The following is a 27,717-nucleotide window of genomic DNA, read 5'->3' as shown; positions in this document are numbered from 1 at the left end:
TGAAACCTAGGTTAACTATTCATGCCTGAACATTTCTTTTCATCTTGCATTAAAGTTGGGATTGGTTGCTGTTTCACAAGTGTTTTTACTGATACGGTTGTGATCGGTTACGAGTTTGTTAAGATGTTAGATCAGTTTATCATGTAAACTGTACTTTCTCCTTTCTTTATAGTAGTAAAGGATGTCAATGGATGCCAAGGGAACATAAAAGATATGTACTATAACCAACTTTAAAAGGAAAAACGTCATGGGCATCCAGAACTACCATATAGCTGAAACACCTGATGTCCTTAAGGGTTCATTCTCATATATCCCATGTTACCTTTAATGCAAGAGGCTTTATGGAATCACACAGTGGAAAATCGAGTTTGACTGGGTTTTTCTTCTAGTCTTTACTGTATGGTTTGTACCCTTCTTAAAGGAAAGGAGGCTGTCAAAGAAACTGTGTTGAACAAAGCTCCAATAAACTCTATTATTTGAGTTGGTTTCAGCTGAGATTTGTTGTGATTCATAGTAATCTCCCAGTGACAGCATAACTGGAGTACATAATCTCTTACTTTGATCAGATGATACCTGGTCAGAGAGGTTATGGGCCAGTCATCCAAGTAAGGAAACACCTGGAATCCCTTCAGTCTCAAGTGAGCTGCCACTACTACCATGGTTTTGGTGAACACCCTTGGGGCTGTGATGAGACCAAAGGGCACAGCTCTGAAATGAGTAATGAATGCCTTCCAGCCCAAAATGTAGAGATCTTCTAGACTGTCTGTTCATTTTTTATTTGATAGTATGCATCTTGGAGATCTACTGAGAACATCCAGTTGTCCTTGTGCAGAAAGGGCAGAATGGACTGAGCCGAGACCATCTGGAACTTGGTGTACTGAACTTACTTGTTCAGATAGCTGAGATCTAAAACTGGTCTCCAGTCCCCTATTTTCTTTGGCACTAAAAAGAATCTTGAGTAAGTTCCAGAATCTTTCTGGTCTGGGGGACCTCTTGGACTCTCTTTCTAGCAGCTTTTTTTATTTCTAATGCTGCTACTTTCCTCTGACTGGATGGGACATCAGGAATTTTGTTTACTGGTGAGGGGGAGACGGAATTATATAACCTCTGGAAATAATCCTCTGCACCCATGAATCTTTGAAAATTTCTAGCTGGACTCTATAGTGCAGGGATAGATGACCAAAGACTTTCTCCAGAAGTGCACAATCTGGCCTCTTTTCAAGAGCACTGGTAGGATCTGTCAGAGTGTCTCTGGACCCTTGGTTTTGTGGTCTCCTCTACTACGTGAGTGACATATTCTGTTAGAGTCCCCCCTGCCCCTCAGGGGAACTATCTACATATGGATCTTGGAAGAGACCCTGGGACTATCTGAACATTTTTCCACGTCATTAATTCCTTGAAAAGGTCCTTTGAGAAATTGAAAAATATATGCCCACAGCAGACAGGTTCTTATCATCCTGCTTACACCTGGATAATGTGTCTAACCTTGCGGCCAAATAAAGAAATTCCACCAAAGGGAGCACTGATGAAGGAAGACTTAAATGGGTCCATGAAATCACACAGGTGCATCTTGGCATGCCTCCTAATAGAAATACCAGAACCCGCTGCCCTTGAGGCACATTCAGTTGCATGTGATATGAGCCTAATGGATGAATTAGAAATTGACTGTAGGGTAGCCAACTGTGAGGCAATCAAGCTCTCTACCTCAGAGGTAATGGTCCCAGTGAGGGATTTGGTGAGTTCTTTAATCAAATCCCTCTAGAGTCTGGTGAAGTGTGACAAATAATTCAGTGACTGAAGTGCAAAGATCACTGAAGCATATACATGTTTCCCAAAACTGCCCAATGCCCTAGACTCCCTGTTAGTGGGATGAAAAGAGGAACTTTGTTTTCAATGTTTTGCAAGTTCCTTTTATGTGGCCTCTGCTATGACCATGGCATCAACTGGTACTCCTGTGCTCCAAATTTCCCTATCCTTGGGTGCTGCCAGTATCATGTCTGGCCTCTTGGGGACTGGCTCAACAGAATCAGGTTCCTTCCATGACTACTCAGAGAACAAATCAATGAGGTCATCTGTGGGTGGAGTCACCTAGGAGGTAGATGGGCCAGCCCCAGAGGCTTACAGGAATACCGATTCCTCTTGGGAAGGGTTGTCAGTTGACCAACCACCCCTTTGCTTGAGGATCTCTAATATGTCTCCAAATGAGATATCATCAGGTGATGATCTTGCAGACCCTTCCCCCTCATCTCCTCCATGACAGACTCTTGAGGAGAGTCTAATTGCCTCCTTTTGCACTCTCTCTTCCTAGGGACTTCTTCGGCAGGATGTTCCAGAGAAGTATCAGAAAATATCAATATACCCTGAGGGGTGTCCTGGACACTTTGAGCTGGCTATCCCTGGTGAGCAGAAAGTTGAGGCTCAAGACACAAAGACAACTTGATCTGGGATGTAGGAGCTGAGAAGGGTGGATGTGTCCTTTCTCTTGGAGCAGAGAAAACTCTCTCCACTACCTCAAAAGCAGAATGCCTCAGAGAAAAAATGGCTCCAAGAAGACATGCTTCCGAACCATCAGCTCCTTCTGACCCAAAGGCAATCCACTCAAAGCAGGGGTCAGAACTGAGCTGTCAAGGGACAAGACTCCAAGGTGCAGTGATGGCTCCGACAATCTTGAAGTCGACTCCAACACCTCGGATACAGCACCGACGCTACAGCTCTGAGAGTCATCTGGTTCTGATATGCTTGGTTGCCAGTGCACTCAGAGAAGGTATAAGCATAGAATATACAAGGATCTTTGGATCTGATACAGAAGGATCTAGCATTCTTGGATATGACTGCTCTGAAACCAAAGGTCAGATTGGAGAAAGAGACAAAATAGTTGGGGCAGTACTAATGAAGGTCTCTGGACCCAGCAGGGTAGGAGCTGGGAGAACCCCATTTGAATTTGAGTTGAAAGAAATTTCCTCATCATCTTATCCATATCTGCTTCTGTCAGACTTCTGGAGGACAGAGAAGAGGATGCAATTGACAAAGTCCTAATGTGGTGATGTCTTTCTAGGAAAGGAGATGGGAGACAGGAAGATATTGGATCCAGAGTCAGAGGAGACTGGATCTGAGGTGAACTGTCCTTGTGCTTCTATGGACGTGAGGGGGTTGGATCTAATGTCATAGATTTTAGATCTGAAGAAGTCAGACCGGAGGATTTAGTCTTCATATCTGACTGAGTTAAAGCCAATGGTTTACATATTTTCAGAGTCAAGTCCGAACTTGGAGCAGAAGCACCCAAAGGATCTGATGGATGTTTCTAGGCATCCTTTCTGTCACCTTTCTTGGGGGATTGAGCCCCAGATGCTGTATCAAAGGATGCCGAAGGCAAAGGCATTAATTCTCTTAAAATTAAATTTTCCAGTCATTAAGGGCCCATGGATTAAAGGCCTTACTTACATTGCATGCAAAATTCAAATGTGCTGGGTCTATGGACAACTTGTGTGTATCCAACAATGGAATCTTATGGCCACAGGCCTTACATTTTTTAAAACCCAAAGGTTTCTCAGAAATATCTATGGATGTAAATAACAGAGAAGAAAGAAAAATAAAACTTATATCCAACAGTGGAATTGAGAAAAAATATACTAAAATGTGTAATAAGGGCAAGAGAGGATGTGAATTAACAAGGAATGAAGGTTTTGTGTATATATACACACACACACACACACATATATATATATATATATATATATATATATATATATATATATATATATGTATATATAGTCTACTTTTACTCATGAAAAGCAAGTTACAGCTCGAGAACTAACAGCGACCATGTCCTTACAAGAAGGTGGGAAATGAGATCTGAGGTATGGTAGAGGACGAGTGCATTATGGGTAAGGGAGGAGCTCAAGAGCTTCAGTGTTCCTCAAGCTGGAAAAAGCAGCCAAGTTGGATCTGACAGTTGGATTCAAACCCAACAAATGTAGAATGAATGAAAATAACACCATCAGATCTTACATTAGTGTTGTGAAGGATGAGAGGAAAGCATTTGTTTTATAGGGTATACAAGACTTTAGTCAGAATGGAACACACAATATCAGATTTAGTACATTAATTTCAACTCTAGATATGGTAGCATAATTGGGTAAGGTCTTTGCCTCACAGACACAAGGTCTAGTGTTTAATACTGACTTCCAGTTAGTGTGTGTGAGGAGCTTGCATGCTTTCTGTATGTCTTCGTGGAGTACCTCCCACCTTCTAAAAACATGCTAGGTGCTTCTATCTCTGATATGTAAGGTACAGGGTTAAAACCCAGTCTTCTCAATTGAGCTTTGGAGGCATGCCAGCAGCAGGAGCAACACAGACTCTATGTGATGGCTTTCAGGGAAGAGGTCAGGTAGACATCTGCTTTAGATCTCAGATGTTGTGTGCAATAGCTTCCAAAAGAAAAAGTGGACCATAGAATGTGTGCTGCATCAGGGTTAGCCATTTGGTAATCCAAAAATTGGATCTGGATGGTTTGGTCTTGATTAATACCACCAAAAATGGGATGGATATTTGTTGATGCTAAGGTAGTTGAGGACCCAGCCTACTCTGTCCTATGCAAAGAATTCATGTTAATGGTGGGAGAGGCCACACATTCTTATTGGCCAATGTGTGCTCATCATAAAGCCCAGCAGCCCTGGGTCAATAAGCTACTGCTTGTATGTTGCCCAGTGTTCCAGCCTGGGTTACTTGAGACAACTCTGGTGTGTGAAACATGGACATAAAACCATTCATTCTGCCAAAAATCAACAGAGGATTTTGATACTGAATATAGTTTCACTAACAGGATACAGTTTAGAAGTGGATGACATGATGCTAAGGAGAAAACTGGTTACTCTTTGTATCCATCTGATAAGGTGGAAAGGTAGCACAGTGAAGTTTCTTAGCCTGGAATCCACAGTCTACTATTCAAGGGTATGAAAAATTAAAATTGGTGTGGGAATTGTGGTGAGAGAGAGACAAAAACAGTCTTCTAAAGACAGTGAGAGATGTCATCAGAATTACTCAAAGACTCATGACAAATAGAATCCATTGTAAAGACAGAGCAGTCTTCATTATCTCAGCATATCCCCCACAGCAGGCTGTGATGGTAATGTAAAGAAGGAATTCAGGCAGCAGATGCAGGACATCCTAGATAATTCAGAATACAATGAGCTGGTGTTGATAACTGAGGACCTGAATGCTGATATTGGGAGAGCTAGAACAGAATATGTGTATTGCTTGAGCCTACATGGGCAGGCCAGCAGAGTTAAATGAGAGATCATTCTAGGCATATATGTTGCAAATGACTTAATGGTGGTCAACATATGGCTTGCCTAGTGAGAGAGAGAGCGTGCCACATGATGACATACAAGAACATTCAGCAAGCATGCATATCAGGTAGACTTCTTCCTAGTAAATAAGGGGCATTGGGTAAAAAATCAGAGATTGGAAAGTCATCCCTAGTGAAATGGATGATCTCATAAACTAATGGTGGCCACAGTTAGCTGCAAGCAATATGAAGATAAAACTGTATAATGTTAACATATACCATACAGAAGACCTGAAATTTGATGAGAGAAAACACGGGAGTACAAGGAAATACATAAGGCTCTAGCACCTCGGGAAGAAGAAGGAATAGGTGGAGTTAAAAGCATGGCAGCATATCAAAACAGCATACATGAACATTATAGAACAGATAGGCAGCCAAGCCAGTTAAAGAAATAAAATGCACAAGGAAAGCTGGTGGTTGAATGCAGTACTCCAGGAAGTTATCAGAAGAAAAAAAAGGAGTGCATGAAGAAATGGAACATAGAAAAGACAAACCAGGCTAAGAAAAACTACTGGTTGGCTAATAAACAGGCTAACAGAGAGAGAGACATATGATAACTTTTACCACCTTCTGGAAAGTAACTAAGCAGATGGCGCAAAGAAACTTTATCAGGTTACAAGGCAACAAAAAAAAGATAAAAGAGACAGTCATCAGATGCCATTCATATGGGTTGCCAACAACAATCTGCAGTACAGTCTATGAAGAAAAAGGAAGGACTCACCCTAGTAGAAGTGCCAGTAGCACTTAGGAAAATGAAGTAACAGCAGATATGATCAATATGCTGGGCATGTTAGTGGAGAAACTGCTGCTGTGAATACTAATTGTAGTATGTAGAGAAAGGTGTATCCCAGATAACTGGTGAGTAAGCATTTTACTGCCAGTGTACAAGAAAATATGGGACATTTACAACTGTGGGCAATATAGAGGTAAAACTCCTGACACACTCCTGAAAATGCTGTAAAGGGTGTGTGAGGATATCATATATTATCTGTGCTAGCATGACTGGCTGAAGTTCTGTTAAGTAATTGTAAATTATCCTGTGTTACATATGCCAGCATTACTAGCTGTAATTTTGTAATTAAGTTTATGTCTTTTGATTGTCACTCTGATTTTTGCAAGATGTTTGGCTGTCAAACAGTGTTCTTCTGGCTGACCAAACATACATATTTTTTAAAGAGAATTCTGAATGCATGTTATGCCAGAGTCAGCTGACCTAGATGTGATGTCAGTGTGTGCCAGGGCTGGGAGACTAGAATCTTCACTGCAGCTGTTTGTTTACTTTTCAAGGTCTGATATGAAAGAGTAGAATTCTCATAACAGCTTACTGTTGCTTTTAAAAATCTGCTATAAAAGCAGGTTCTGAGTCAGTGTTGAGTAGTTCAGTTATTCAGTTGTTTTCCAGAGCTGTTCAGCAGTAGAAATTCAGTTGTTCCAGTAGCTGAGGACAGACAACATCCTGTAGTGTGGACATAATTCCTCATCTTGCCTGGCAGAAATAAAAGTATATAATCTTGCCTTGATGAGTTATTTAGATTAGATAAGGACAGTTAATCTTCAGATAGTCATGGAACTACAGTTAGAGGTTTTCTAAAATCAATATGAAATCTATCCTACAGTATTATTTTCATATCAATTATTCAGTATTTACATGTTTTAAATCCTTTTATTTATTATTAAATGTTTTACTACCTCTCATTGTGTCAGGTTATTTAGTGAATATTTCTAATAACTTGAGTGTGTTTATGCTTATTGTGATAACACAAGGGCCACTCTGAAAAAAGCCTTACTGCTTGGGATACATGCTACCATTTGTTTTAATATCCAATTGTCTTTCCCCAGAAAGGGAAGTATTGACTAAAGCGTGACCATCTGGAACTTTGTCTTTTTCACTGACTTGTCTAATCTCCTTAGGTCCAGAATAGGTGTCCAGTCCCCTGTTTTCTTTGGAACTAAAAAGAACCTTGAGTAAGTTCCAGACCCTCTTTGGCCTGCTGGGACTGGCTGGATGACTCTTTTGTCCAACAACCTTTGAACCTCTAAGGCTGCTAGGACCCTGTGACTGAGTGGAACATCTGGGATTTTCTTTATTAGAGGTGGGGTGGCAAAGGGAATAGAGTATCCTGTGGATATTATGCTTTGTGCCCAGCTGTCTTTTTTTATTTTTAGCCATGCATCTAGGTACAAAGATAGGCATCCCCTGACTGCCTCCAGAGATGGACAGTCGGGCCTCCTCTCAGGAGTGCTGATAGGGCTTGCCAAAGAAATTATCTCTGTCACCCTGGTTCTGCGGACCCCCTCTGACACTTGGATGGCATCTTCCATTATTACCTCCTCCTCTGTCTCTAGACGGGGTGTCATCACAAGTGTTTTGGAAAGATCCTTGAGACTTCCAGAACCATATCTTTCCACCTCCCCTCCCTTTGGGGTAAGGTCTGTTCGGGGTAGAAAAATGTACACCGATGGGAGACCAGGTCTTTCCGTCTTTCTCACTCCTGGTAAGAGTTTCCTTAACCTTAGGTCCGAAAAGGGATGAACCGTCAAACGGGGTGTTAATGAAGGAAGACTTAAAGGGTTCCACAAAGGAACATAAGCTCATCCAGGAATGTCTCCTGAGAGCTATTCCTGTACCCGCTGCCCTGTTCATACCATCAGCTGCATATGACAAGAGATGCATGGAAGAGTTCACTATCAAATTAAGAGTGAAGAGCTGGGAAGGTACTTTGTCCGAAACTCCCACAGCTACTGAACCCTGTAAGGCATCTCCTAGCTCATTCAGGAGATCCCTTTGCAATCTGGTAAAATGTGTGAGGTAGTTCAGTGATCGAAGGACAAAGGCTGCTGAATTGAACATATGCTTCCCATATCTGTCCATAATCCTAGATTCCCTATTAGGAGGATGAACAGAAGAAGTTGTCTCCGATAATTCCTTCTTGGTGGCTGCTGCCACCACCATAGCATCAACCAGTATTTCTTTGGTAAGGTAAAGTCTGTCTTGTGGGCTGGTAATAAATTTGTTAGTCCACCTAGGGACAGGCTCCGTGGAGACTGGGGACTCCCACACCATTCGAGTGAGTAATTCCAGCAACTCATCAAAGGGTGGAGACACACAAGAGGTGGAGGGTTGAGATCTGAAAGCCTTCAGAATAACTGACTCATCATCAGAAGGGTTAAGGGATTTCCAGCCACCCCTCTGTTTAAGAATCTCTAAGATATCTGCAAAGGAGATATCTTCTGAGGGGGACCATAGGGACCCTTCTGACTCATCTAAGTCAGTATCCGAAGTGACTGACTCCTGTGGGGAGTCCAAATGCTTCCTCTTGCAGAGTCTCTTAGGTAGGTACTAGGCTATCTTCCCCTGGGCATTTATAAGCCTAGCCAGAGTGTGTCGGCTTTTGCCGCCCCATTGATTAATTAACTGAGCCCATGTCAAGCAGAGCCAGTGAAGTGATCCCATGGGGTGTATTTTATGTTACCCATCCACTCGTCAATGTTTTTCTTGAAGAGTGTTAGTGAGGGGCTCTGCCTAATGTAGTTTGGAATTTTGTTCCAAAGCATGGGGGGTCTCTGTGACAGGAATCTATCCCTCCAGCATGTTCTATTTATTGTTGTGGCAAGGTTTAGCTCACTAGACTGTGTGGCTCGCAGTGACTTAGATTTCTTTAGGTGGAGCATGTCCATCAATTCTGAGTTGGACATGGCTTTGTAAGTCAAGCAGAGATCACCTCTGAGTAAGCGATATGCCACTGAGTACAGCCGGAGGTTTTTCAGTTGGGCTGCATAGGACATATGTTTGAGGCCAGTAATCCTCTTGGTGAGCTACTTTTGTGGTCTTTCCAGCTGTTGGAAGTTCTTGTGAGGTACATCCCAAATGGGGCATTGTACTCTATGATGGGTCAGATGAGTGACGAGTAGAGGGGCACTATAACCTCTTTATTTCTAGATGTGAACCCTTTAATAATTAGATGGGCCACATAGAAGGATTTCCTAACTACTTTGGCAATATGATTGTCAAAGGAGAGATTACTATCTACCTGGGTCCCCAGATCTTTTATTACTTTTTCTGTATTATGGGGGCTGCCACCTATGTGGTAATTCGTGGGTGTTTTGTTTTTCCCACATGGGATGACTATGCATTTTTTGGCATTTAGCTTGAGGCCATGACTTTGACACCAGGTGTCTGTCTCAGTAAGGCCCTTTTGGAAAATGTCTGTGTCAGCCGGAGAGTCAATTATGGCTCCCAGTTTGCAATCATTGGCGAATTTAGTTAGCCATAGTCCTCCTGTGTTTGCCTGTACTTCTGAGAAGTATATGCTGAACAGTAGGGGTCCCAGGACTGAGCCTTGTGGGACACCACTTGGGACTGGTTTAGAGTCGGACCTGGAGCTCGCTATTCTTATCATGTGAGTTCTGTCTGTAAGCTAGTTGGCAACCCATCTCATGACATAGGGGTTTGTGTTCAGGCTGGTGAGTTTTTCTGTAATACCCGAGTGGGGAATGGTGTTGAAAGCCTTGGCGAGGTCAAGGTAGGCTGTGTGAACCACCTTTCCCTCATCTATGGCCTTGGTCACTGCCTTGAAGATGTCAACCAGGTTTAGTAGGCATGATCTGCCCTTAACAAAGCCGAACTGGGTTGGGTCAAGTGTTTGAAAGTTCCCAATTGTTAATGGGTTCCATGATAATGCGCTCCATAGCCTTGCAGACCAAGCTAGTCAGGCTTATGGGGCGATAGTTACCCGGGTCAGTTGTGGCCCCTCCTTTATGGAGAGGAATAACCGTTGCTGTGCACCATTCTATGGGCACGTAACCTGTGGAGAGGCTGAGGCTGAACAGCGTGTTTAGGTGGGGGGGGGGTTAGTTTGTTCTGTAGTTCATGCAAGACGCAGCCTGGGACGCCATCTGGCCCCACTGAAGCTGTGTTTTTGGCTTTTGAAAGGGCTGTTTTCACCTGTGTATCTGTGATTTCCGGGACACTACACTTTTCCAGTATTGTTGTGGGCCCTTCTGGGGGTGAGAGGGGGGTGAAGTTTGCACTGAATCTATCTGCCAGGATGTTGGCAATATCAGTAGGTTCAGTATATTTTGTGCTATTTTGCACTAGTTCAGTGCATATCTGTGAGTTGTCACTTAGATTATTAAGACAGAAAAAGAAGGCTTTGTGGTTATCTTTTGAATCCCTGGTTATTTTTCCTTCAACGTTAGCCTTGGATGATTTTATGAGGGACCTTAGTTTCTTACTGATACTGAACGGGGATGTCTTTCCTTCTTGGGATTTGCTTTTTTTCTGAACTAGTTACCTCCTTCTACTGTACAGCCTGTTTATGGCAGGGATCCACCAAACTGGTTTCCTTCTCTTAGAGGAGTGAGTCTTGGTTTTGCTAGGGATGGCACAATCCATGCAGCCTTGTAAGTGCTCATAAAGTGCATTTGTAAAGGTTTCTGCATCTTGGTCAGCATTATCCTTTAGCATGGGGGCTGTGAAACTTACCACCTCTGTCTTAAGTAAGATGAAGTTTGCTTTAGAAAAGTTGTTTACTGTGGTTTCCTTAGTTGGGGGTGGTGGTGGGGTGTAGACATCCAGAGTGATTAGTTTATGGTCTGATCTAACCAGTGACGGGTTCATCTCCGGTTTGGAACACCTGTCGCCCAGGTTGGTGATGACCAGGTCCAATATGTTTTCACCTCTGGTAGGGGAGTTTACCAGCTGATCCAGGGTGTTTGAGTTGATGGATTCCAGGAAGCACTTGGCCTGGGAGTTTGTACTCGAGAAGTTTTCCCAGTTAATGGTAGGGTAATTGAAATCGCCCAATATCAGGTTGTTCGGTAGGACCTTCATGTTTTCCAGTGTTTCCAGAAAGGTGGAATGGTGGTCCTGGGTCATGGAGGGTGATCTGTAGCAGGCCACAATTTGTACTGCAGATTTGCCCGATGTTAGTTGCACATGAACGATCTCAGAGGTATCATGCTGTACCACTAACCTGGAGGTGTAGGTATCCTTGATGAATATGGATACACCCCCTTCTTTTGTGTTTTGGTCCATGTTCTGTGGCCAAAACATGTGGTATGAGTTGTAGCCCGTTAGTGCTGGGGTGCTCTCCAGAGCCTTGAACCAGGTTTCAGTTACTGCACATATGTCGACGTTCTCCATACTGAGGAGTGCTTTGAGTGCGTGCATTTTGAGATTTAAACTCCTGGCGTTGAGTAGTAGTTTTTTTGTTAATTGTGCTGTTTACAGAGGTGGGTTTGACTTTTGAGCCTTGCCTAAAAAAGGCACTATGGGGGCAATAAGAGCCTTGGCCAATATTCAAAAGCCTAGGGGTGACAGGTACAAGTCGTCTCTTGCAAAGCAATGTGGCTTGTCGAGCATGGGAACTTCTTCAGTGGGGGCTTCTGGAGAGGTCTCGGAAGAACATGACTCACCCAATGCAGCTTCCTGAGGCTCAGGATCTCTACACTTCAAAGGAGCATGTGATGAAGAGGCAGACACCGCTGCTTTCCGGGAGGGAGCTGCTTGAACTGATGGAGTGGTTGTCAGGGTGGACACTGCCCTCCTCATAGCTTTGAAGGCCCCTTGGTTCAGACGAGAAGAATCCCTCAGATCTGAAGATCTGATGGAAATTGTCTGCACTGGTACAGAGGGCTCTGAGACAGAGTTGGGGCACAGCTCAACCGAGCCAAGGCCCCGAGAGGTGATGTCAGCACCGAAAAGTCAGTCTGACTATCCACCCCAGACCCAACCGGTGAGTGTTGGCTCTGAGATTCCTTGGTCGGCGCCAAGGGTATCTGGGCAGTAGGGGCCGACAAACCTATAGAAGGTGTCTGACCTGAAGGGTCCACAATCATCAGTTCCATGCTCTGTGGCTCTGAAACTTCCAGGCAAGTCAGAGGAGGAACAGATGATGTAGGAGGAACTACGATCAGCTCTGAAGCCCCCTGGGTCAGTGCCGATAAAACTTTTGCTAGCTCCAGTATATGTAGGAGCTTCTTCACCACACGGTCTACATCCAGATCAGGCAGTCTACTTGTGGCCCATGAGGATTGTGACGAGGCCACAGATTGTAGTATAGGAGTCTTTAAGGTTGGAGATACCGGCTCAGAACCATAATGACAGTCAGTTCTGAAGGCTGTGGAACTGATGTTGATGCTTTACTGGAAGCTGACTTTGATGTAGATGGAAATTTTGATGGCTTTGTCTTCTTTGAGTGTTTGTCTGGCTTATCCAAGGATTCCTGAAAAGATGATTTAAGCAGACCTTTATCCATCAACTTTCTACTCCTTTCATGCAACACTCTTGAGCTGAAGGAGTGGCATACAGAGCAGCTTTCTTGCAGGTGAACCTCACCCAAGCAGTAAACACATTCAATATGTCCATCTGTTATGGACATCTTTTGCCCACATCAAGGGCACTTCTTAAAGCCAGACTTGGCTTTCTCTTTCTCCTGGTGTGCATCTTCCACAAACAATTCACACAACAACAACTATTCAAGCCTTGTAATAAAAGGTCTTAAACTAATAAAAAAACACAGAAATTATTTATATGCCCTGTGTAAAAAGAAGGGCTGCAATTGCACTCTAACACACCAAGCTAACACTAGTAAGATATAGAAACCTAATGGCCTTAAAATACGGCCACTACTTTACTAAATAGGAAGAAAATGTAAGTATACACCCTGTAAAAAAGAAAGGGCTAAACGCACACTCTAATAGAGAAGAACCTCTGTGCCCTATGAAGAACTATAGGCTAACACTATTAAACACATGAATTATACTAGAATATCTATATGTTCTCCGAAAAAGCTAACACACACTTTAAACTAATAGAAAGAAGAATTAAAGGGCCTAAAAGAAAAAACGCGGCTACTAATTCCTCTTAAACACACTAACTATACTAATTCAAAAGAGATAGGGAGACTAGAAGGCCTAACCACATAAAATGGCCTTAAAGACTAAATATCTAATCCAAATATAACTATAAGCACAAGCCCACACACTCTAACAACTATTAATGGTAATTTACTACATTTTTGTCAAAAACTAAAGCTATAATATTGAAGAAGAAAAGTTATTCACTGGCCAGAACTGGTGAATGTCTGATCAATTTGCAGCGGCAAATGAGATCTTAGGGAAGATCAGGGTGCATCATGGGATAGGGAGTTGGCCTCGAGCTGGTTGAAGACTTTGAGCTTTTGCAATTGGCCAAGTCGGAGTCAATGAGTGGCTCCGAACCCCATCAGTAAAGAATGAATGGCGTGATAGAATAACTTCACATCAATGTTTACTTGATTGTTTCAAATTAATCTCTGAAATGTATAGAAAAAATTTTGTGACCATAGACGCAAGGAAGATGAAAGTGCGTGTGATTACATTGCTGATTTAAGTACTTACTTTCATAGGTGGGTGACTGAGTGTCAGGTCACCACTTTTGAAGGACTGACAGATCTTTTGTTGAGGGAATATGCTCTCAGCACTTTGCCTGAGGGCATGAGGATCTGGTTGGCAGACAGAGAGTATAACACTGCAAATGAGTTGGGGAGAAAAGAGGATCCCTACTTGGCAAGCAGGGTACAACTGCAAAAGAAAGGGATACCCAGTGCTGTACATGGACATAAGGGAACCCATGGGGGTAGCCTAATCCATGCCAACAGAGTTCACTAGTAAAAGGGGAAGCCACTAATTTAAGCACATGGTCAGAATCAGTGATTAGATGTTTCAAATGTAATCAGAGGGGCCATGTAGCATACAAATGTCCATTAAAGCAAGGTGAGAAAAAAAGGCGAGGGAGCCAGCAACTGGGAATGACATAATGCCAGTAATAAGTTGTCTGGAAACAACAGAGGTGCCAACCTATCACCAATATTTGTATCCTATCTTAGTGGATGGAAGACAGGCCACTGCTAGGAGAGAAACAGCTTCTGATATAACCACTGTGAGGCCTGCAGTAGTTAAGGAGGAGCAGTACTTGCTTGGGCAGTCCACACAAGTCAGAGCTTTGGGTAAGATCCCATTTCACATACCTTTGGTCAGGGTTCATCTTGACTGGGAGGGTGGAAAAGGGAACAAGCAGGTAAGTGTGTATATTGTAATAGGGAATGCTTTTGAAAATGCAGTACCTTGTGTGCTTGCAGTTACATGCAGTCAAACTTGGAGATGTCTCCCTCAGGCTACCATGTAGGACTGATAGCCTGGGGGAGACCCAGACAGATCCTATGCCTGAAGCTGGGGCTGGTGAAGTGGTTACTTCAGGGAGGGAGTAAGCATTAAGGTGAACCACAGCTGCTGGTAGGTATTCGTGTTCCCATCGATATGGTTACTGCAAGGACAGAAGTGAGTGGTAGTACCCAGGCTGACAGTGAGGCACCGCTGTCAGAAGATACTAGGCTTCTTGTGGAAGGAAAGTTTGGAGAAGTTACAAAGATAGAGTTGAGACAGGCTCAGCTTTCAGATCCTACTTTGCAAGGTTTGAGAGAGGTAGCCAAGGAGGCATTCTGATGCTCAAGGAAAAGGGGAGTTTGTATATACTGGAAGAAAGGATTACTGTACAGAGAGTGGATCCCTGACAGAGGGCTAGCGGGTGAGGTAATACAGCAGTTGGTAGTGCCCAGATCCTACTGTCTGGCATTTCTAGCCATAGCCCATGACATTCCATCTGCAAGTAATATGGGCATAAAGCATACTAAGAAACGAATTATGCAGAACTTTTATTGACTTGGAATTACAAAGGATTTAACAGGCTACTGCAGGACCTGTGAGCACTGCCAAAAGGTACGCAGGAGTCAGGGACACAAGTTGTACCATGTTAACATGGTGAAACCATATCATGATAGAGAGGCCCTGTTGCTGAGTATTTGGGGTGGATGGCAGGAGGAGTCCGAGGGGGATCTAGTGATAGATCTTCCGAGTGAGCAATATCTCAGCAGCTATCCTCTATTCAGGCAAAAGAAATATGACTCGTGTTAAAGGAGTTTGGGGGTATGTTGACTAGGAAACCTGGGTGTACCCACCTAATGCAGCACAATGTGGATACAGGACCCCACAGGCCTACTAAGCAAGCTCCTTATAGGATGCCTTAGTGAGTCAAACAGACTTTGAAGGAGGAGATAAAGGAGATGTTGGAGCTGGGGTTAACAAGGAGTCCAGTAGTCCTTGAACTTCCCCAGTAGTGTTGGCACCAAAGAAAGATGGTAGTGCAAGATTCTGCATAAACCACAGAAAGTTAAACAGTTATACATAGTCAGATGCATACTCCATGCCTAGAGCAGATGAAGCTTTAGAACAGCTGGGTGGTGCTAAGTATCTGACCACTATTGATCTGTCCAAGGCATACTGGCAGGTGCCCTTGACTCCCACTGTTAGAGAAAGGTCAGCTTTTTTAACACCTTTTGGATTATATGAGTTTACAAGGATGCCCTTTGGGGTGAAAAATGCCCCAGCAACCTTCCAGAGGTTAGTAGATCAAATCTTAGTAGGAGCAGGAGAGTATGCTCTTGCTTACTTGGCAATATTGCCATTTACAGTCATTCCTGGCAAGAGCATCTTCAACAAGTCAGGGAGGTCTTAGGTACAGTAAAAAGGGCAGGGTTGACCGTTAAGCCTAGTAAGTTTCAGGTTGGTATGGCAGAGGTCTCCTATCTAGGACATAGAGTAAGGAGTGGTAAGATTAGGCCAGCCAGACCCTGCCAAAGTGGAGGTTATTCAGTTGTGGCCTGTTCCTGTTACCAAAAAGCAGATGAGGCCATTCTTAGGGACAACAGGGTACTACAGAAAATTTGTGCCCAACTATTGTACAATAGCTGCCCCCCTTATTGAGCTAATGAGGAAAAACAAGCCTGATAAGATGGTGTGGACCACAGATTGTGAGCAGGCATTCCAAAAGCTTAAAGAAGCTTTGGAAAGACCCCCTGTGTTAGCCAGTCCAGATTACAGCAAGGAAATTGTTGTGCAGGTGAATGCTTCAAATTATGGGGTGGGGGCTGTACTCAGCCATGTTTCCTCAGAGGGAGAAGAGCATCCCATGGTATATCTCAGCCGTAGACTGCAACCCAGGGAGGAATGTTATGCAGCTGTGGAGAAAGAATGCCTATCCATAAGTATGGGCATTGCAAAAGCTTTGGCCATAACTACATGGAAGAATATTCATTGTGGTTACAGACCATAACCATTTAACATGGCTAAATAGAGTCAGTAAGCAAAACGCCAAGTTGCTGAGGTGGAGCATAGGGTTACAAGCATGTGACATGACGGTGCAACACCGTAATGGGGTCAATAATGCTAATGCAGATGGACTGTCAAGTAGGGTTATGGGTTGATACATTTTCAGTCAGCCCATTTTTCTCAAGTGACGATTTTCCAGGGTCACTTGAAAATCTAGCTTGAGTCTTCAAAGGGGAGAGAAAAGTGAGGATATCAGATATTGTTATCTGTGCTAGCATGACTGGATGAAGTTTTGTAAATAATTGTAAATTACCTTGTGTTACATATGCCAGCATGACTAGCTATAATTTTGTAAATAAGTTTGTCTTTTGAATATAACTGATTTATGCAAGATGTTTGAATGTCAAACAGTGTTCGTCTGGCTGACGAAATGTACATTTTTTTTAAAGAGAATTTTGAATGTATGTTATGCCAGAGTCAGCTGACCTACATGTGATGTCATTGTGTGCCAGTGCTGGGAGAACAGAATCTTCTAAAAATCAGTGTGAGATCTATCCTACAGTATTATTTTGATATTTCCTGTGTGTGAAATTGTGTTTACTGTAAGCAGTTATTCAGTATTTACATGTTTTAAGTCCTTTTATTTATTATTATATGTTTTACTACCTCTCACTGTGGCAGGTTTAGTGAATATTTTTAATAACTTGAGAATGTTTAGGCTTATTGTGATAACACCAGGGTCACTCTGAAGAGTTCTAATGCTTGGGATACACGCTACCATTTGTTTCATATCTATTTCACCCAATATAACTGAATAGCCCTTTTGAAGGGTATTGTGGCATTTGACTGGTGGCAGTTGTTACCTTGTAATTTGGGAAAAGAAACATAGCAGGTAAATCTATGTCAGTCTTTCCCAAAAGTGTGTGCATGTGTGAATATCAGACATTTAAGAGTGAGTGTTTCAGATACCTAGAACTGGGACATAGTGCTCTGCAGTAGTTAGAGTGGCGACTCATTTGGGGACCTGGAGTGAAGCATATAGTCCAGTCCCAGGTTTGGAACTTGTTTCCGATATACTCTTAGGGGAAATTGTGTATTTCTATCCGTGCTTTTAGTGACACTCCCTTACCAGAGACAGAGGTGAGGATTTGGACTCCTTAGTTACTGCCATGGGATGAAGAGGGCTCGTCACAGGATGGTTGATAAAGGAATACACTGATCAGTAGAAATATGGGCAATCATCAGTTCTGATTCAGATTAGGATGTAGCTGAACTGATCTGATGTTTGCAGAGAAACAGATAGTGAATACATTGGAGATGAAAAAAAAAACACAAATTGTCATTCCTAGACATGGTGAAAGCATATGACAAGATCCCAAGAAAGCTGGTTTGTGGTCTTGCAATGATTTTGACTTCTGGAAACATAAGTAAAATTAGTGTAGACTATGTACAAGGAAGCAGTTGCTCAAGTATAGGTGTGCATAAGGTCTTAGCTCTCAGCCCTCTCACGTTCATACTGGTGATGGACTACATTAGCAAAAGAGGATAGGGCAAATCAGCCAAGCAGCTGTATGCAGATTCTGAGTAAGAATTTAACCAAATGATAGGGGACTGGAATGCATAACCGAAGGCACACAGGATGAAACTGAGTACAGGACAAGTCAGTGGTCATAGCAGCAAATGGGAAGAAATCAGAAGATGCTGAAAATTAAGACAGAAGGGAAACAGTGGAACAAGTTAACAGTTTTAAGTCTCTGGGAGGTGTGGTTGAAGAGAAAAGAAGCCTTAATGAGGAGATAAAAGCTAGAATTACAGGTATTGTGGCTTTTTGGCACAAAATGTCAGAGGCAGAATGTGACAGAAGAATGGCAAACAAGCTGAAAAGTGAGAACTGCAGAACAGTGGTGTGGCCAGTACTTCTGAATGGCATATGTACCTGGGCAGTAAAGACAAAGCAGATGAGGAAAGTTGAGGTGATGGAGACGAAGTGCCTGAAATGAGTAGTAGGATGCATACTGAGTAACAGAAAGAATAAAGATATCACAGCAGAAGCTAAACTTGCCTCAGGGTTAAGGAGAGCAGATTCAGTCACATATGCATGACAGTATTACATGATTTGGTAAAGAAGATTTAGGAGGTAGAGAAGAAGGCAAGAGAAGATGAATCCAGACAAGAAAGAGATGGAAAGCATGAGAGAAGACCTGTGAAAGGCATGACTGTTTAACAAGGTAGAATAATGGCTCTGAATAAAGAGAGGTGGTGATAGTTGATGTGACTCACTAACTCCAAGTAGAAATGGGAAAAAGGGGGTTGATGATGATTTCAATACCAAAGTGCACAAAAATGGGACATCGAGCAATTCAAATAATAAATGTCAAATAAGCAGTCTGTAATAGTGTGCTGATATAGCTTTGATGTATACCTTGCAGACAGAATTACTTTAGCAATAAAAATACAGTTACAGAAGTGTAAGCAGAATATATAATCATATATAATTTAAAACCACCAAAACAAATTAATTTACAAATCAAATGAAATGTCCTTCTCTTTAAAACTCGCACACTAGCACAGGAGTCATTGAGACCAGGAGTGATATGCATTTTATATTCACCTGTACTGCTATGACAACTATAGTTGTACTACATTGTAATTAGTTTATTATGTCTGTAACAAGTGTGTGTATATAAGCATTTTATATTCACCCATACTACATCAGCTAAAGTTGCACTGCATTGTAATTAGTTATTATGCTTATATCAACTGTGTGTATATGAGAATTTTATATTTACCCAAACTTCCACATCAGCTATAGTTATACTACATTGTAATTAGTTGTATATCAAGTGTGTATATTCCAAATGTACTACTGTTAAATTTATTTCCTCCCTTTGTGCTGTGTATACTCAAAGTGTGCCTTGTGATGTACCATATATTCTATTTGTGTTTCCCTGGGAAGCTTTTTTCCTCGTGCCTCCACTGAAAATGGGCTCTGCTTGGCCCAGTGGACTTTCCCGGTAAACAAATGTCAATAAATAAATAAATAATATGCCCTGAAAACACATTTTGACACTTAGTCTAATGAAGTAAAAATTTGTTGTGCAAGTCACCACTTTATTTCGTATCAAATAAAACAAAAATATGCAAACTTAAAATATTAACCCCGTCATTCATACATTGTTTTTGCAGAGCATTACTGATATTGTATATTATATTGTCAAACATTTTTATAATGTGAATCATAAATGCTCTTAGTGCTGCCACTGAAAAAGCTTCAAACCAGGTTCATGATACTTTATGTGCACAAACAATTCAATAAAAACTAAAGTCCTGTTCTTGAATGCCTCTGCCCTAGTTTTATTGCTAATATAACTACAGATACCGGACACTCCACATGCAAACAAACTGTTGTTGATATCTGCAGCATGGGACATACATTCAGTTTTTTTCTCTCTTATAAATAACAGAATTTTCTTTTATGTATTATTTCAATATAAGGTCCAAAGTAATCAAGTCCCAGTATTTTATACAAGACACTGTAAATCTTGTATGAATCTACATAGAAATGCACACTAAAATCTGTTTTGTATTTCTCACAAGCAGATTTAACTTGAGAACTAACACTATCAAAGCAATATGTAACAGAAGTTTTCTTCTTTTGTCTCTAAAATTCCTTCGCTATTAGGTGTAATATATAACCCCTTTCAAATACACATTGAATCATCATCCTCAAATGAATATAGAAATTAACATGCTCACTATTTTTTCTACTCAGCCTTCTGAACTGGCTGTTGGGAATCGTTCTTTTATTAGATTCCGAATAGTCACTAGTAGAATGCAATAATCAATTCCTCTGTATTGGCTTTCTGTAACTTTGTGCAATACTTATGACTTTCATTGTAAACCATCACTTCCAGGTAGAGTAGATTGTTCTGATGTCAATAAAAGTAAATTAAATCTGCCCATCACTATGAATTTTGGTAAGACCAAACAGAATGACACTGTACAAAATTAATATTCAGTGGTGCAGTGGTTAAAATTGCTACCTCACAGCAAGTGGTTCTCTGGTTCGATCCTCGGCTGGGGTGCCTTCTGTCCGGAGTCTGCATGTCCTCCCTGTGGTCGCGTGGGTTTCCTCCGGGTGCTCCGGTTTTCTCCCACATCCCAAAGACATGCTGTAGGTGGATTGGATTCTCTAAATTGGCCCTAGTGCATGCATGCGTGTGCCTTCTGTACAAGGTTGGGTGCCGGGCTGGCAACTCGACACCGTAAAACTCCACTTCCAATCATGAGCGGACAGGTGATCCACTGTGGCGACCCCTAACCGGCAAAAGCTGAAAGAAGAAGAATTCCTCAAAGCAAATACTTGCCTCTAATATTAAATCATACAAGATTGCAAAGTAATAATTACAGTATTTCTTGACAAAGTTCTCACTTAAGAATAAGCAGTGGTGTAACTGTATCATTCATCAGTTTTTGAACACTCTAGCCAGTGTTTATTATATCAACATTGCCACCTTTGTCAGCACTCATAATTAGTCTTATGTGCTGCCTTAATCTAGAAAGAAATGCCCTTTCATCCACTATTAAATCATAAAAAACTCACTTTTTACCCTTCTAGTTTTTAAACTAATCTTGCATGAATTTTCAAATAAGGCAGTACCATTTAAGGGGTACAAAACTAAGTGATTACTTTAAACAAACATTAGTGATATGTGAACCTTTATAAAATGCTTTTAAGTTAAATTTTCACAGTAAATAGGTGTTAGTCAACAATAACATCAAAAACGGACAGTTGAGTAGGAGAACAAAAATGAAGTCTTTTGCTGACTAAAGTTAGTTCACAATTTTTCCAACAGACATAATTTATTTTGCTAGTCTTTTTTCACTGAATGTTACAGTGAATTGGTTTCATAACAGTTCACCTGCCTATACAGTACATATATGAAACTAATATGAGGTGACATCTTTAAATTTTGCTTAGCGTCACCTACTCTCATTTATACATGTATACGCTTTAACTGTAAACCTACTATCCCATGTAAAGTGAGAAAAATACACTTTTATAACGCAGGCTGATGTTTTTTGAGAAAACATGCCTAATATCCAGGAAAATGGAAATAAAGTGGTTCCCATACCTTCCAGAGTCCTGAGAATGTCATAACAGTCACAGCTGCTTACATTTTCATATTCTGATTGTCTATGCATGTGTTTTACTCCCCTTCATGTTATCAGAACATTAGCGTGATACCTTCCTCCATCAGTAACAAAAATCATATGCCCGAAATCATTATTACATACTATACATTTTATCAATCTTTTGTTTCTAAAGATATGTCATGTTTATATACTGCAGACAAAGTCTGCTTTTCCTTGATATCATGAATGCAAGCAAGTACTGTGTGGTCTCACCAGCATTAACAGTATTTTTTAAAACAGTACTTTTATTATATGTATTATACTGAAGGCAGTTTTAATGATTTAGACGTCTCTTTCTTCCTGCTCCTGGCTTCTAATTACAGAATTCATCCATCCACTACCCCCTTTTTCCCATTTTATACCGTCACTACAAAATATGCTAAGTAAAAGAGTGAGGGCTATATGGATGCTTTTCCTTATTGTGCTTTACTGATAGATAAAAATGCAACTTAACTGCAGTAATGGCCATCACAAGTCAGTATACAACTGTTCCCTTTCCTTATTCTATGACAGAAATCTGACTACAGAATGCTCATGGTGTTCAGTTACATGGGTCCTTTATTATTGCTGCATAAAGAAACTTCCTCTGTGTTACAGCTATTTCTTAAAGTTGATAAAAAGGTATATGTTCAGCCAGAGCATAAATGTACAACCATGTTTTTCTTTGCCTGTCATTGAGAAGGGAAATTGTCAAAATGCTTTGCACAGTAATGACATTTCTGTGTACAGGCTACAGTTAGTTATCTCTGCTGGCTTTATATGGAAAATAAACTGAAAAAAATACCAGGTTATAAAATATTGGGGAAGAGGAGATTACGTACTGTCAACAGAACATTTAGTGTCGGCGAGATTGAGGGAATAAGAATAAATGTGACATACTGGAGTTTTTATTGGCTATCATATCCTCCGTTATAAATTTGCTCTAGCCAAACCATTTGTGTAGCAATATATTTTCAAATTAAGCTGAAGTGGTAAGACAAAAAGAAAACAGTCACTGCAACTGTCTGCAAGCAAAGTTTAAGATATTTCTCAACAGGTACACATTTCGTATAATGTTTAGGCTACTAAATGTAATAATCATGTAGGCAGGATTTTGAAAAGGCAAACCAAAATGTATTATGAACAAATTACAGTTTATGTAGGTAGATGAATCACTGCATATCCAGTACCATCCACTAAAACTGAACATATAGCAGATTTATCTTCGGGCAGCCCTGAAGAGGAATCATATAGTGTTAGTTCTCATGTGTAAGCAGATGAAAATTAGATATGTTGCCAAAATAAGAGCATCACAGTAAGCTGAGAATGTATGGCCTCATCTGATAGTTGCTGTTAACCTGTTTGCTGTTAAACTTGTGAAATATACAAGCAATACTATTCATTATTTGCCGTTCATCAACGTATATTAATGTGAATGGCAACAATGGTTTTATATCAAGCAGTGCATTTACATTACATTAAATGGGGAAGCAAATGTTTCTGTGTTATCAAAAACTACTGCTAGATGCCTAAAAAGTCATTTTATATCTCCAGGCTCTCTAGTAATTCAAAAACAATGTGTGCACCTGCTATATAGATTGGCACTTGTATATTTATCTTTGTTACATAATCTTGACCTTTTTGATCTTGTTTGACTGTAAAGACCCAAACTAAATATTAACAAACTTTACATTAAATAAAGTAGTTATTAAGCAACATAGCCAAGGTCCATAATAATTATATTAATGACAACTAAAAGACTACTCTAAACAATGGTTGTGAGATTTCTAGTTCTGCCAGCAAGAGAACCTCAACATAGCTACTTAATACTGAACACATCTCATATATACATACATGAAATACAGATATACACACAAACAATATATATTTCTGTAAAGCTCTTTCCAGTGGTGAGAGTCAAACCTTGCACGTACACACACACACACACACACACACACACACACACACACACACACACACACATAATACAATCACTAAAGCTAATCACTCATTTAAAATGTGTGCACACATACACCTATAGCTATATATTTACAGCATCACTTAGTGAATATTCAAAAGAGTGCATACAGAAGAGAGATCTTTTTAGACTGAAAAAAAACAGGGCTCAAGCCCCCCCCCCCCGCACCCTCCGCACCCACTGAAATTTATATATAGTAACTCTGAGACTGCCCAGCTATGGGGTAAGGGCAACTTACAGCAATCATGCATGCAAAGCAGCCAGCAGTCTGGGAAAAAAAAAAAAAAAACATATATATATATATATATATATATATATATATATATATATATATACACGCATGCAGTCTCATATGTGTATAATAAAATACAAAAAGTAATTGTATCAAAATTAAATAATATATTGTACACATACTAAAAATGCTACAAGTCTCAATCAAAATCACAGTATACTGTTATTGTCCATAAAGCAATGCTTAACTTACCGGAGCAAATATCACCATACACATTTACAAAACAATTTATAATCCAATGTTGCTCCGTGAAAGAAGAGAAACAGCCGGCTCATGCTAAGAATGAAGTTCCTCAAAAGCTGTTTAGTGTAAATCAGTTTCTGGCTCCTGTTCTTATTAATTAAATAAGGATAGCACAAAAAAAAAATCAATTCAGAGTGAAAGTGCAATGTTACACCAATCAGACAGCAGACCTAGCCTTTTTTTCAGGACTGGCAGAGCAGTCATATTATAAAACAGAATATACGCACTCTGAGCTGAAGCTCTTACTTTCCACAGAGGGAAATACAAGTCTTTGTTGTATTGGATCAAGCCTGAAACTCTAAGAGCTGATGGTTTGTCAAGAATGACTACAAGATGAAATCTCACTGTTCAAGTATGCAGTCAGGAGTACATGTTGAATCCATTTTAATAATAGCGTATAAAATGCAATAAAGTATTTGAGTAAGTCAGCATGTTAAACCTTTTCTACAGTTTTTACAAACATTTAATGTAAGGAATCAAGAACAGAACTGCAGGATGTAATTCTAGTATTGATTTTTAGTGCTATATGAACAGAATATAAAATATGTTCCTGTCATGTCTGCTCTCTCTTTACTCTTGGCTGTCTTCCTTAAGCTGTATAATTGTAAGTGGGAAACACAGTCAGTGACACTTGCCCAGTGTACACAAATGCATTCCTTATCATGAAAATGTCTCTCCATCTCTCTAATTTAAGTCAGAGATAAAGCATTTATAGTTATATAACTACTAGTATTACTACATGATGGTAAATAAATAAACAGCATAACAGGTCTACTCATCTTCTCTCCCTATTTACCTGTCTACTACAGGAGAAGCTGCAGACTGCACCTCAAAAAGCCCCCTTCTCAAGTCTTCGCAAGAAATGCTTTTTATCTGTCTCCTGTATACTTGAACTAACAATGGCTTTGACATAATTTTACTTCAAAAAGGCTACTTCTGTCATTATTATGAATATATATTTTCAAAGAAATTCTAATATACCCTAACATCTACTGTGTACATTCAAACTGTGTTATTCTGTTTTAATAGTGATTCTCTTCTGAAGGATAAGTAGACTGCAACGCTATAGATTCCCAGCACAAAAGTTATATATATGCTTTTCCTCTCTGCCTTCTCAAATAGTATCAATTTTAAAGCTCTTTTAGACTTTGTTATGAATCCTGGTCCAGCATGTGTACCATTCATGTTGCCAGCCTCTGAACTCTTTATTTTACATCTACACTTAACCAGAGCATTTATAGTTATGGACAGTCTACATAGGGTCTAAACATTTGTCTCTACAAACTTCTGTGAGTTATGTTGCCTCACCCTAGAGATCTCAGCATTCTGTAGCCTTTCCTTTCTATTTTTTGTATATTGGGTACCTGTAGGTTTTATGTGACTTCCAAAAATCTCTTTGCACTCTGCTTGTTGTTACTGTTCTTTTTCAATGGTATACTTATTTCAGAGGTGTTTGCTTCCAAGATTAACTTTGTATGTCAATCCACTGAATTCACCATTTCATGATCAAAACTATTCCTCACTTCAGGTTTAATTTCTCCAAATCTTTTGGGTTTCTGGTACCACGACAGGAATGGACACCATTCCTAAGTCAAAGTATGATTAAAGTTCATGAATTTAGTACTGTTTCAATTTAGTACTGTTTCAATCTTTGATGTTCGCCGAAAGTGGTCTTCACAGCACCCGCAATATGCCCAGAATTGACTCCTTAATTCATATGGAGTTACATGTATCAGTAGCATATCTAAATGGGACTGTAAATTTTTTTTTGTAAAAACCATTACTCCTACTGTTGGAATTGTCTGGGTATCCTTCTTTCACATTGCCCTTGTTTCTGCCTGCAAATCCTGGTAGTTTATGATTGTGTAGCAATTTCAATGATCAGTGCTACTTTTGTCTTCTTTTCATGGATGACTATATCTGGTTTTCTTGCACCCATTTTCTGAACTGTTGTGGCTTATGTGTACGTCATCCACTATCCTGGGCACCAGTGTGGGTGTGTGTGTGTGTGTGTGTGTGTGTGTGTGTGTGTGTGTGTGTGTGTGTGTGTGTGTGTGTGTGTGTGTGTGTGTGTGTGTGTGTGTGTGTGTGTGTGTGTGTGTGTGTGTGTGTGTGTGTGTGTGTGTGTGTATATATATATATATATATATATATATATATATATGTAAGAACAATCACTAAACCCAATCCTCATAATTATGTGCAGAGACAAAACCAAAGTAGAAGGAGCATGATCACCTTAAATATCACTCTGTAACTTCCAGTATATAAAAGTCCATATATGCAGATAAATGCAATAAAAACAGAGTTTATTGATAAAATACATGAGCGCTTTCGCGGACACCACATCCGCTTCTTCAGACATAGTCAAACAAATGCTTACATCACTTATAAATAATGCAAAGCCTAACACATAGATTGAACAATTAATCAACTAAGCAATCAACAATTGCCAATTCATTAAACGCCGATAAAAAAAACAAGCATAAGAAAAGTGAACTGTGGTAGAACCTACATAATAAATATAGGAATATGTAGCTAACACAAATTCCCTAATACAACTAATATGGTAAATGATTAGCATATAGAAAAAACTCATAACATAAAATAAAAACTAAATATCAAGAAATTGAGAAAATTTTTAAAAATGATATATAAAACATCTAAATAATGAATGACCATATGAATTGCAATAGATACTTATATATATATATATATATATATATATATATATATATATATATATATATATATATATAAAAAACTGTAACTATCATAACTAAAAACATAAGTTAAAATATTATTATACTATTAAACAACTACCTGAGAGTTCTTGCTTTGAGGAGGGGCTTAAGAGAGACACTATCATTAAGACCCCTTTCCTTTGTGTGCAGCAAGTCTTAATATCCATTTGGTTTCAGCCTGTTCGGTTAAGTTCGTAATATTGCCTAACCTTATACTCTCCAATTGTACATGCAGTACCTGAAATTGAAAAATATGATTAGGACCATTATGCAGGGTATGTCTGGCTAATGCACTATAGTCTTGTTCCCTTGATAGACAATACGCATGGTCCCTAATCCGCTCTCTAAGAGTCCTGTTGGTCTTGCCAACATAAAAATTAAAACGGACCAAACAGTGTGCCACATACACCACGTTCCTGGTGTTACAGGCACTATTGTTATGCAGTTCCCATAGATGGCCCGTATCTGGATGTTTAAAGAAACGTGACTCATCTATGGAATCACATTGCAAACACTTCCCACACCTCTTGGTTCCACCAAATCCTAAAGAATTACGAACACTCGGGTCATTGTAACAAAGTTGTTGCTTCAAATTCTTCATCTTCCTATAAACAAATGTTGGGTAATTCCCTACTATTTCTCTAATCTTGTCATCCACCAATAATATATTCCAGTTAGATGTTATAACGTCCTTGACCTTGTTAATATTATAACAATAAGGAAGAATTACTGATTCTTTCATGAATATAGGTATTAATGTCTCATGTTGTTCCACTCTATTGGAATAATA

At 40.2% G+C, this 27,717-nt stretch overlaps 1 protein-coding gene across 2 annotated transcripts in view; it reads right to left on the bottom strand.

Annotated features, from left to right (window-relative positions):
- The window catches only part of SYNPR (synaptoporin), a 1,219,710-nt gene that overhangs the window by 813,816 nt on the left and 378,177 nt on the right, over nt 1-27,717 (bottom strand). The window contains exon 1 of one of the 2 annotated variants that reach the window (XM_044077442.1): nt 24,133-24,298. The exons of the other annotated variant lie outside the window; for it this stretch is intronic. Within the exon in view, the coding sequence (XP_043933377.1) occupies nt 24,133-24,156 (24 nt within the window). The 5' untranslated portion in view covers nt 24,157-24,298. Of the gene's footprint in view, nt 1-24,132; nt 24,299-27,717 lie in introns of those variants that run through there. 2 annotated transcript variants of the gene reach the window in all.

This window comes from Protopterus annectens, chromosome 7.part0, assembly GCF_019279795.1.
Source record: "Protopterus annectens isolate FY-2018-M chromosome 7.part0, PAN1.0, whole genome shotgun sequence".
Taxonomy (NCBI): domain Eukaryota; kingdom Metazoa; phylum Chordata; order Ceratodontiformes; family Protopteridae; genus Protopterus; species Protopterus annectens.
This window is presented reverse-complemented; position numbering and strand designations above follow the sequence as displayed.